The sequence below is a fragment of the Podarcis bocagei genome, assembly GCF_964188305.1.
Source record: "Podarcis bocagei genome assembly, chromosome: 18".
Classification (NCBI taxonomy): domain Eukaryota; kingdom Metazoa; phylum Chordata; class Lepidosauria; order Squamata; family Lacertidae; genus Podarcis; species Podarcis bocagei.
In genome coordinates this window covers 315,362-327,714 of record NC_138144.1, presented here as the reverse complement: position 1 = coordinate 327,714, position 12,353 = coordinate 315,362, and the positions used below count along the sequence as shown (strand labels likewise).

General features: G+C 50.7%; 1 protein-coding gene across 1 annotated transcript; it reads right to left on the bottom strand.

Annotated features, from left to right (window-relative positions):
- Positions 1 to 878: 878 nt before the first annotated feature.
- On the bottom strand, positions 879 to 11,762 carry LOC308577523 (excitatory amino acid transporter 1-like). Its single transcript, XM_081177799.1, has 10 exons — positions 11,721 to 11,762; positions 10,206 to 10,453; positions 8,328 to 8,465; positions 7,492 to 7,696; positions 7,327 to 7,369; positions 6,288 to 6,697; positions 5,218 to 5,451; positions 3,865 to 4,059; positions 3,330 to 3,464; positions 879 to 1,576 (listed from the first exon to the last, which is right to left on the bottom strand). The coding sequence occupies exons 2-10, from the start codon at positions 10,423 to 10,425 to the stop codon at positions 1,375 to 1,377; spliced, it is 1,782 nt and encodes a 593-aa protein (XP_081033925.1). The 5' UTR covers positions 10,426 to 10,453; positions 11,721 to 11,762; the 3' UTR covers positions 879 to 1,374.
- Between the last annotated feature and the right edge of the window lie 591 nt (positions 11,763 to 12,353).

The window sequence follows — 12,353 nt, the reverse complement described above, 5'->3', positions numbered from 1 at the left end:
TTTATTTTACACTGTATATATGTCTTTGTTTTATTTTACTGTATATTATTTTCCAGTGCTTATGCGTTATATCATTTTATTTTACTTTATTTTGCAGTGTATATGTATGTATTGTATTATATCATATCATTTTACTTAATTTTACAGTGTATATATGTGTGTTACATTGTATTGTACCATTTTACTTTATTTCAGACACGTGGTTCATGTCCTTTATTATTATTATTATTATTATTATTATTATTATTATTATTATTATTATTATTATTATTATTTATATACTGCCCTATACCCGGGGGTCTCAGGGCGGTTCACGGAATAAAATCAAGATATAAAACCACAAAAGACATAATAAAAATTAAAATGACAACCCAATAGCTTCCCCCCAACCCCCAAATTTATAAAAGAGCAACTGATACGGGCTTCAAACCGGTTAGGGACGATATATCAATATATCTCCCGGCCCTAATGGGCGTCAGCCTAGATGGCTTTAAAAATGGATCAGAGACGAAAACCATCAACGGCGCCAGTGACTTGGCTTTCAGAGGCAGCTGTGCTCCTGAATCCCAGTGTCTGGAATTTGCCGAAGGGGAGAGGGTCTTGAGTGCGAATTCCGATTACAGTAGCTCCCCCGACCCCAATCCCATTCCCCCCCCCCATCATGGACATTTCATAATTCTCCGCTTTAATAACCATCTTCAGTGCTCCCCCCCCTAAAAAAGAACATTTAGTGGTCCTCTCATTTTCACTTGAGAAAATCACCATTTTATAGTTCAAATCGGCAGGGGAAATAAATCCAGCGACCAAAGTACAAATGATTCACAAAACGTTTAGGGGTGTGTGCCCCCCCCCCACCCCCAGGAAAAAAGCGCCAACCGTCATCATAAATAAACAGCGTTTATTTTCTACGCCGGTAAAGCATCACATCTATACAATCTTTCTTTTTTTTTACAAAAAAAGTGTGTTTTGCTTCAAGTGTTGGAAAGACGAGGGTTTGTTTTTTTGGAGTGGGGATGAACATGATTCGGGGAGGGGGTGGGAAGCACAAAAAAGGAATATTGGCACCAGATTTAAATAACGTGGAAACCCCCGTGATCGAAAGAAGAGGCGCTGCGGCGGAGAGAGAGAGAGGCGCGAGTTCGAATCCTGATCCTTTCGTGCAAAATTGTCACCGTTAGAGATCCGTCGCTGCCTGCTCTCATTTTTTGGCCTGTAATGATGTATCAGAATATGGGGGAAGGGGGAAGAATTTGGGGAAGGGGATAAGGATGATGGCTGCGCCTCTCCTTGGCATTTCACAGTCGGTCGATGGCTCCAATCCAGACAGGCCCGGCCCCGGCCCCCGGCTGCCTCCCCGGCCCCTCCTGGGCGCCATCACATCGCGGTCTCTCCGCTGAGGTGCTTGTGGGTGTCGTTTTCCGGGTAGATCAAGTGGTAGGGCTTCTCGTTCTCCTCGGCCCCCGAGTCGCCCCCCAAGTCGGCGTCTTGCAGCTCCAGCTCGTGGCGCGACAAATGCTCCACCACGCCCGCGCCCAGAGAGTCGCCCAGGACGTTGATGGTGGTCCGCAGGCGGTCTCTGGGGGAAGAAATGGCAGTTAAGATGGGGTGGGAAAGGATGTGGGGGTCTGGGTGGACCGCAAGCCGAAAGGGACCTCAGCAGATGGGAGAAATGGACTCAAACAAAATGAATTTACATGGGGGCAATGTCAGTTTCTGCACTTCGGCAGGAAGAACCAGATGCACAGATATAGGCTGGGAGATACCTGGCTCACTAGCAGGACATGGGAAAAGGATCTGGGGGTCTTAGTGGACCACAAGCTGAACACGAGTCCACAGTGTGATGCAGCAGCAAAAAAGGCGAATGCTATTCTAGGCTGCATCCACAGAAGTCTAGTGTCCAGATCAAGGGAAGTCATAGTCCCACTCTGTTCTGCGGGTGGCGCTGTGGGTTAAACCACAGAGCCTAGGACTTGCCGATCAGAAGGTCAGAGGTTCGAATCCCCACAATGACGGGGTGAGCTCCCGTTGCTCGATCCCAGCTCCTGCCCACCTAGCAGTTCGAAAGCACGTCAAAGTGCAAGTAGATAAATAGGTACCACTCCGGCAGGAAGGTAAGGGGCGTTTCCGTGCGCTGCTCTGGTTCGCCAGAAGCGGCTCAGTCCTGCTGGCCACATGACCCAGAAGCTGTGCGCCGTCTCCCTCGGCCAGTAAAGCGAGATGAGCGCCGCAACCCCAGAGTCGGCCACGACCGGACCTAATGGTCAGGGGTCCCTTTACCTTTACCTTTTTATTCTGCCCTGGTCAGGCCACACCTGGAATCCTGTGTCCAGTTCTGGGCACCACAATTTAAGAAGGATGTTGACAAGCTGGAAGGTGGGCAGAGGAGGGCGACCGAGAGGGTCAAGGGTCAGGAAACCGAGCCTGATGAGGAACGTTTGAAGGAGCTGGGTGTGTTTAGCCCGGAAAAGAGGAGATAGGAGAGCCATCCTCTAATATCTCACATGGAAGAAGGAACAAGCTTATTTTCTGCTGCTCCAGAGGGTGGGACTCGCACCCGTGGCTTCAAGTTCCCGGAAAGGAGATTCCAGGAAAAAATCTTTCTGGCAGTGAGAGCTGTTTGGGATGGAAGGTGGTGGACTCTCCTTCCTTGGAGGTTTTTAAAGCAGAGGTTGGAAGGTCCTGTGCCATGGATGTTTCAGCTGAGATTCCTGCATTGCAGAGGGGTCAGGCTGGATGACCCCTGGGGTCCCCTTCTACTGAGCAGACTCGATATAAGACAGCTTCCTATGCTCCTATTTCAAGTGGACCCTGAAGACTAGAAACCTGGGGTCATTCCCTGAAAAACAAGCTGCCTCTCTGATTTTCTCCAAGGCCGTGGGTGCAGCTTCTGGGCCAAAGCGGTCGAGAAAGCCTCACGATTCATAACTGCAAAATCTCATTAAAAAATAAAATGAAAATTATATCATTTTGAAAGATAACTGTAAGCAATCAACATCGTTTGCACGGTTATCTGAAGATTTGCAAGATGAAATTGCTCCCTATCTGGGTTGAGTAATACATTATTTTAGGTCGCGGTTTAACACGGATAGGAAACGAAGCGAAATGGAAAGATGGAAAGTTTGATTTTGTAAACCGTCAGACGGGAGGGAGGGAAGCCGTCGGGCTCAGTTGAGCCAAGGAGATAAAATAAGAGGATATGAGGTGATGTTACGTGATGATGTGTAAAACCAGCAAAAATTATTTTAGAAAAATAAATGAGTAAATAAATAAACATGATCCCTCCAGCCCAGGCAGGCAGCGTCACCCCTTCCCGCCTCGCGGGGACTTACAGGAACCAGTCGACTGCCATGATCAAGGTGATGTCTTCGGTTGGCAGCCCCACGGATGTCAGGACGATCACCATGGTAACCAGACCCGCCTGGGGAATGCCGGCCGCCCCGATGCTGGCGGCCGTGGCCGTGATGCTGCAGAGAGCAAGAGGGAGTTGGGTGAGCTGGGGTTTCGGGGTTGGGCTAGATGCCCCTTGAGGGTCCCTTGGCCAAGATGCCAAAGGGTCCCTTTGAGCACTGCGCTCAAAATGCGCTCACAATTTGGAATGCGTCAGGGAAAAGGGAGAAATAGATGGGAAATTACCGTGTCTTTCCGTCTATAAGACGACCACATGTATAAGATTTCCCTGTTTTGGGGGACTTCGATTTAAGAAAACGGGGGAAAATCTATATAAGACCCCCCAAATTTTGGACATAATTTTTTTAGGGGAGAAAAACTAGTCTTATACAGGGAAAAATACAGTAAATAAAATGGGAAATTTCATAAATATTTTTCAAAGAAAGAAAGAAGGGAGCCCCTCTTTCGCCCCCGCACCTGATGGTGAGGATCTGGCCAAAGTCCAGTTCGTAGTTGTTGACCTGCGCAATGAAGATGGCGGCCAGCGCCTCATAGAGCGCCGTCCCATCCATGTTGATGGTGGCCCCCACCGGCAGGACGAAGCGTGTCACCCTCTTGTCCACGCCGTTGTTCTCCTCCAGGCACCGGAACGTGACGGGGAGCGTGGCCGAGCTGCGGGAGGGAGGACAGGGCGGCCCCGGGGTGAGCGAGACTGAAACCCTACTCAGAGTAGACCACCCTCACCCCCCCCGAGGTCCAGGTCTGAAGGGGATTCGCACCCGCAGCTCCTTTCCCCCCAGAGGACCCTGGGAACTGTAGTTGCAGAAGGCTGGCCAGCTTTCAAAAAGTGAAAATTGGGACACAAAGGTGGCTTTTTTTTTTTTTTTTTTGCAAAACCTCCCCCCAAAATTAAGCAATCTTAAAGGGTTTAAGGGAGCGAGCTCGTTTTCTGCTTAAAGATTTGCACATTTGCACGTGCAGAATGTCGGCACCCTATATGTGGAAAGGAGCAAACCTGTGATATTTGAGGGAGCAGGCGGGGCCCATGACTTACATCCGAGGAGCCGACACAACACAAAACACGGTTGCTGGATGTAGGTTTTATTTTATTTGCTTTTATCTTATATTTTGGAAATGGACATCCAGGTGTTTTCCCTTTAATATTTTGGGGGGGCCCCAAGAGAGTGGGGCCCTAAGCTAGAGCTTGTTTGGCTTATATGTAAATCCGGTACTGGCATAGATAGATAGATAGATAGATAGATAGATAGATAGATAGATAGATAGATGATAGATGAGAGAGAGATGATAGATAGATAGATATAGATAGACAGACAGACAGACAGACAGACATAGATAGATAGATCAATCGATTGAAACATAGACAGATAGACAGATGATAGATGAGAGAGATGATAGAATGATAGATAGATGATAGATAAATAGATAGACAGACAGACAGATATAGATAGATGATCAATCGATCGAAAGTTAGACAAATAGACAGATGATAGATTGACAGATGAGAGAGATGATAGAGAGATAGATAGATAGATGATAGATAGATGTGAGATGGTAGAAATATAGAGAGATAGATAGATAGATAGATAGATAGATAGATAGATAGATAGATAGATGATAGAAAGATTTTATTTTGGAAATATACATCCAGGGTTTTTTCCCCTTTAAATTTTTTTGTGGCCCCCCAAGAGAGTGGGGCCCTAAGCTAGAGCTTGTTGAGCTTGTATGTCAATCCGGCGCTGGGCCTGATCCGTTCAGGGTGCCAGGAAGGGCGGCACAACCACCCCACCCCCGGGGTTGCCCCCCGCTTACCTGGAGGAGGTCCCGAAGGCGGTGACCAGGGCCTGGAGGAGCCCCCCCACGAAGCGCCAGGGGTTCTTGCGGGTGACGGCGAAGTAGATGAGGGGCAGGACGAGGAGGCCGTGGACCAGCAGCCCCACAATGACCGTCAGAGTGTACATGCCCAGCTGGCCCCCCATCACCGCCAGGTCCTCCATCTCCAGGATCTTGCCTGCGATCAGGAAGAGGATCCCAATGGGGGCGTACCTGGGGGGGGGGGAGAAGGGCGCCCCACGCGGGGAGGTCAGGACCAGCCGGAGACTCTGCCAGCTGCTCATAATCACCATTTTTGTGGCTTGTGGGCTTCTGGGAAGCAAAGCAAGGCTTTAGTCCACATGAGGGAGAAGGACTTAGGAATCTGCCTTGCGGCTAGCCAGGCCACTGAGATCAGTGCTGTCTGCACTGACGGGCAGCTCCAGCACACCAGGTTGATTTTAATTCTTATTTTTTGAAGCAGTTCTTTTTACTGAGAATTTTATTTTGTTTCTTGTAAACCACTTTGAAGGAACTCCCTAAGAAAGTTAGACTGGCTTCAACCAGAGCCAGGGCCTTTTCAACACTGGCTCCGGCCTGGTGGAACGCTCTGCCTCATGAGACCAGGGCCCTGTGGGATCTGATTTCTTTCCGCAGGGCCTGCAAGACAGAGTTCTTCCGCCTGGCCTTTGGCTTGGAGCCCATTTGATTCCCTCCCTCCCTCTCTTTCTTTTTTCCTTTCCTTCTCCTCCTGCGATGAGGCTACATTGTAATATTTCAATGTTGTATTTTAATGTTGTATTTAAGTTGTAATCATTCAACTTGTTTTTATTCTTGCTTGTAAGCCGCTCTGAGTCCGGCCTTGGCTGGGGAGGGCGGGGTATAAATAAAAATTATTATTATTATTATTATTATTATTATTATTATTATTATTATTATTATTATCATTTAATTAGACTTGATATTTTTGTTGGTTGGTGTTGGTGTTCTTAAATCTCAACAAAAAGCATTTGAAAGGGGGGGGGGGGAAACGAACCCGCAACCCGGAGATCCCCGGGTTCGACGCTCACCAGATGATGACGGCCACCATGCGGAGGATGGCCTCGTTGAGGGAGTCGAAAAACTCCCGCAGGGGGAGCCCCCTCTGCTTCATGTTCCCGATGACCAGGCCAAAGCAGATGGAGAAGACCACCAGGCCCAGGGCGTTGACTCCGTTGACCGACCCGGCGCCCGGGACCACCTCCTCGGAGCTCAGCACCTCCGGGAGGGCGCCCAGCGCCTGGGAGACATTGCGCCAGATGCCAGTGGTGTTCTCAGGCGGCAGCAGCGGCGAGGGGGGTGAAGCCAGGGCGGCAGCGGCAGCGGAGAGGCTGGTGCTGGTGCTGCTGCTGCCGTTATGGGGCAAGGCCTGGGGGGCGGCGGTGGGGGCTCCCGTGGCCAGGGTCCGGTTGACGACTCTGACGCTGTACTGGGTCTTGTACTGGGGAGAGGGAAAACAGAGGATTGATTTGATGCAAAACCAGGAAAGCTGCCCATTGAGCTCCATAGTGCCTGCACTGGCTGGCAGCAGCAGCTCTCCAGGCAGGCAGGTGGGCTGGTACTGAGCCCAAGAGAGGAAGGATCCAGTCCTCACGAATTCAAATCAAGGGGTTAATTGAATACAAACTCCGGAAACTGCTGCCTGGCCCATGGAGCTCCATAGTGCCAGCACTGGCTGGCAGCAGCAGCTGTCCAGAGTTCTGGGCCCCCAATGCAGTTGGTCTGGCCCTGAGCCCCAGAGAGGAAGGATCCAGTCCTCAGGATTCAGAATCAAGGGACTCATTTAATACAGACTCAGGAATCTGTTCTCCGACCCATCAAGCGCAATATGGCCCACACGGACCGGCAGCAGCGGCCCTCCACGGTTTCAGGCAGGTGGTCTAGCCCCGAGTCCAAGCAAGGAAGGATCCAGTCCTCATGAATCCGAATCAAGGGGTGGATTGAATACAAACTCGGGAGACCGTTGCCTGGTCCACCAATCTCACCTACACTGGCCGGCAGCAACAGTCTTAAGACCGAGCCGGATCCACTACACTGGATGGGGCGAGACGGGGAACCCGCCCCTCTTACCTGTCTGAAGCAGGCCTCCACCAGGTTCGGGGGGAACATGTTCCTGCGGACGGAAGGGGGAAAGAAAAGCAGATTATTTGGGTGGGCTGCCTGCCTGGGATGGTTCAGCTGGGACCCCTGCCTTTCAGGGGGTTGGGCTGGATGACCCCCCGGGGTCCCGCTCACCGGACGAGGTCCAGGAAGGCGTCGGTGGTGTGGACCTGCTCGACGGTGCCCTGGCGGTGCAAGGCGTCCTTGCTGCCCTTTCCGGGGTGGATGATGAGGACCATGAAGATGCCAATGAAGACGGCGATCAGGGTGGTCAGCATGTAATAGACGACGGCGCGGAAGCCCATCTTGCCCGAAGCACTGCTGTCCAGAGACGCCATGCCTGCCGGGCCGGACGAGAGAGAGAAGTTGGGGGAAACTAGATCTTGATTTGAACTCCAATTCGATATCAAATCCAAATTCAAAGTAAATATTTAAGTATAAGTAACGAAATTCAAATTTGAAACTGAAATTCAAAATGTTTAAATATAAGTAATGAAATTCAAATTCAAAATAAATATTTAAATATAAGTAATGAAATTCAAATTTGAAATTGAGATTCAAAGTAAATGTTTCAATATAAGTAATGAAATTCAAATTTGAAATTCAAATGCGAAGTAAATGTAAGTAATGAAATTCAAATGCGAAGTAAAGGTTTAAATACAAGTAACGAAATCCAAATTTGAAATTCAAATTGAAATTCAAAGTATTTAAATATAAGCCATTAAATTCAAATTCCAATGCAACGTTTAAATACACATAATTTAATTCAGATTCAAAGCGAAAATTTAAATATAAGTCATCAAATCCAAATCTGATTTTAATTGCTTATATTTAAATATTTATGTTTATTTAAACATTAGACATTGACATTTCTATATTTATACGACACGCACACAGGCATTTATCGTGCAAAAGCGCCAAGGATCCCCTCCTGGCCCGCCCGGCAGGGTCGTCGTCCGGCATGGGCTCACCTGTGATGAGGCTGGAGACGATGAGGGGCAGGACCAGCATCTGCAGCATTCGCATCAGGAGCTCCCCGGGGAAGGAGAAGTACTTCACCTGCCGGAAGGTGAGCTTGTAGGGCCGCAGGGCCAGCGCCAGGGTGACCCCTGCGGGGCGGAAGGAGGGGCTCAGAGATCCGCTCCCGGGTCAAGAGCTCCCAGAGGCATGGGCAGAGTGCAGCCAGGGACGGAGAAGCTCAGAGCCAGAGGCGGACTACAACTCCCATGGTCCCCTGACCCCACTTGCAGGGGATGATGGGAACCGGAGTCCCGGACTTTAAAAAGTCACTTAAATCCCTTCTTTAGCCAATTTGGACGTGGGCCCACAGAGCTCAGAAACCCAAACTATTTATCGAATTTTTAGTTGTGTTTCAAGAATATCGGCTGGTTATTTTGTCCGCCTTTGACCTGCTTAATAATAATAATAATAATAATAATAATAATAATAATAATAATAATATATTCTATTGGCGGCTCCCAATACAATATTAAAAACATCAAACATTAAAAATTTCCCTTTATGGAAGTGCAGCTAGTATATACTTAAAAGGGGAGGTGGGGAGATATTTAAAGAACAGCTTAAATATTTCCCTTTTTAAAAATAAAATAAAATAGAGAGTTTTCATGCAGTTCTTTCCCTGCAAGCCAATTAATTCCCAGACCAGGATGCAACAAATTTGGGGAAGGAATAAAAACAAAAATATATGAAATTGAGATTAACTGCAAAGAGACCAGATTAGGAAATGTAAACTGCAAAACTTTAAATTATTTTTGTAAAGTTTTAAAAATAAGCTTTTAAAAATGTATCATTCTTTTTTGAGATCTTGCAAGCGGAGAGAGCGAAGCAGATCTCCTCTCTGCAGCTCGCTAGAGTTTTTTCCCCTCCCAATCCTCTGTAATCCTCGCTAATTTCTCTGGCTCTTTTTCTCCTCCCTCTCTTCTTAATTTTTATTTTTGTTTAGGTACTGGGAGCCATTTGGCCTCAGCCTGCAAGCAGCTCGTGACCGGCTTAATCTGACCCACACACGCAAAGCGGGGCGGCAGCCTTCCCCGTCCGGCGCTGGCCGATCCCCAGATCTCCCAGAAGGGACCCCTGGGGCTCATCTAGTCCAACCCCCTCTTCCCCAGCGCAGCATTCGAACTCGTGTCCCTGTGGTCGAGTCTCGCGCCGACTGAGCTACGTATTTTGGATTTAAAGAAAGCAGAGCATTATCTGCTTTCCAGGGGCCAGATGTGGAACCTCAAACCTTACCCAGCCAGATGTGGAGGGTATTATTATTATTATTATTCTGCTGCCCTGGCTGCAGTTCTTTGACTGGGCTCCTGGGTTAAGCAACCCCAGGCTTGAAATTGGATGGGCTCCCCAAAGGTCATCCATCCCAACCCCAGAGGGAGTCCATTTTGGGTGGTCACCTTGTGGCTTGGAGGGGGTCAGATGTTAAGGAAGAGGCTTAACCCACCCACCCCACAGCCTGGCTCTTCCTAGCGACGATACCCTTTCAGAGAAGCGGTGGGATCGCTCAGCGGCCCACGATTCGAATCCTGCTCGCGATTTCATCCTGCGATTGCCCTTTTCTCTCCGAAAAGAGCCCTTCGCTCTCCGGCAAAGATCCGGGGCTGTGCCTCAGTACCCCCCATTGCAATTTGGTTGGGAGAAGCCGCGCACGCCGCAAATTTCCCCGGTCCTCTTTTAAATCCTGTAGCGGGGAGTTCCGCCGGTTCGCTCTGCACACAATCAGGGCTTTCTCGGGACGGCAAGGGGATTTGGCCCCGCCGGACCCCTGGCACCCCAAAGACGCCCCTCTGAGGCTACGCAGGGACCCCAAGCCCCCCCTTGCACCCCCTTACCCAGAAGGACGGCGGCGACGGTGAGCAGGACGAAGGCGTTCCTCTGCAGGCAGCTGCGGACGCTCTCCCGGGTGACGGCGTACATCCTGGCCTGCGCCCGGGCCGCCCTCTTGCGCAGGACATGGCGCAGGCGCTGCCCCCGCCCGCCCCCCGGCCCCAGCGCCTTGGACTCCTCCTCGTTCAGGAACAGGCTGTTGGCGCGGGCCTGGCGCTCACCCATCGCGGGGGCCCCTCAGCACCCCGGGGACCTGGGTTCGGGGAGAAGAAGGCGAGAGCCAGGGGGGATTAAAGCAGCCAAAGCCGGCCGGACCAGGAAAAACCACATGGGGGGGGGCTGGCCTGCCTCCTCCCTCCCTTCCTTCCTTCCTTCCTTCCTTCCTTCCTTCCTTCGCCACCTAATTCCTTCCTTCCTTCCTTCCTTCCTTCCTTCCTTCCTTCCTTCCTTCCTTCCTTCCTTCCCCACCTAATCTTTCTTTCTTTCTTTCTTTCTTTCTTTCTTTCTTTCTTTCTTTCTTTCTTTTCCCCTTCCTTCCTTCCCTCCTTTGCCACCTAATTTCTCTTCCTTCCTTCGCCACCTAATCTTTCTTTCCTTCCTTCCCCATCTAATTCCTTCCTTCCTTCCTTCCTTCCTTCCTTCCTTCCTTCCTTCCTTTGACACCTAATTTCTTCCTTCCTTCCTTCCTTCCTTTGCCACCTAATTTCTTCCTTCCTTCCTTCCTTCCTTCGCCACCTAATCTTTCTTTCTTTCTTTCTTTCTTTCTTTCTTTCTTTCTTTCTTTCTTTCTTTCTTTTCCCCTTCCTTTCCTTCCCTCCTTTGCCTAATTTCTCTTCCTTCCTTCGCCACCTAATCTTTCTTTCCTTCCTTCCTTCCTTCCCTCCCCATCTAATTCCTCCCTCCCTCCCTCCCTCCCTCCCTCCCTCCCTCCCTTCCTTCCTTCCTTTAATACCTTGCTGCTTTACTGACAGACCCTTCGGAACTGTCATATCATTATACCTTTTAAAAGTCCTAAAGGATTAACCTGAAATACAAGAGTTTTATATACGGTATATATATATGGAAAGGGGTCCCCAGGGGTCATCCAGTCCAACCCCTTGATTCCCAGAATAACTGACAGCGAAGGGACCCTGCGGACATCTAGCCCAACCCGCTGCAAGGCAGGAATCTGGGCTGCGCCTCTGCCCCAGTTGGGTTGCCCCGATTAAAACCGCCGTCCAGAACCAGCTCCCACCCCCAGAAAACCCCTTGGCGCAACCTCTGGGCGAAAAGCAACAGGCCCATTTCCCGGAGGGGGAGACTGAGGCTTTGCTGGCCGGGCGAGTGCCCTGAGGGCACCCGAGGACACAGCTGGCATGCCAAGACCTGGCTTGGCACAGGGAGCCGGGATTTTAAAAACCAGCTGTCTGCAAAGCAGACCGGCCTCTCCGGACAGGCCAGACCCCTTGAGTGGCCCCACCTCTGGGTGCTATGAGGGGGTCCTTGGGACGGGCGAGGGGCGGCCCAGATCCGTGGCTTACCTGGAGGAGCCTCTGCCCGGCTCAGGGAAACCTCTCTCCTCCACCGCCGCTGAGCTCTGGCAAGGAAAGAGAAGTCCGGGTGAGGCTTGGAGGGAGGAGGCGGCGCCAGCCCTGCGCGTGGGGCTTTGGGCCCCCCGTGGGACGCCGGGAGAGGAGCTTAACCCTCTTGCGCCAGCCTGGGGATGGAGTCGGGGCGGGATCAAGCCCAGGGCTCAGGGCAGCTCCGGCTGCCGTGGATCTGTTGCTCTAGGTTCCTGCACAGGGAGAACCCAAAGGTCATCCAGCCCAACCCCGAGGGAACCCCAGCTATGCGGCCCTCGGAAGGTCGCGAGTGAGGGCATGTGGTCCCCGGCTTAGAAGGAAAGGCCCGATTGTGGGAGGAAATATTTTCCGTCTTTCTTTTTAGAAAGCTCCATCCTGGGTTTCTGTTGCCCACAGCACCCAGAGAACGGATGTTGTTTGGCAATGGCAGGTAGACTGTGCCTGGGAGGGGAGGCTCCCTTCAGGGAGCAGGAGAGGAGAACTGCCTCGCAGGGGTGCAAGCGAGATGGGGGGCACCCCCTCGGAGGATAAAAAGCAGGATAGGACCGGCGGAATCCCAGCGCTGGCATCCCGTGCCGCGCAATGAATGGA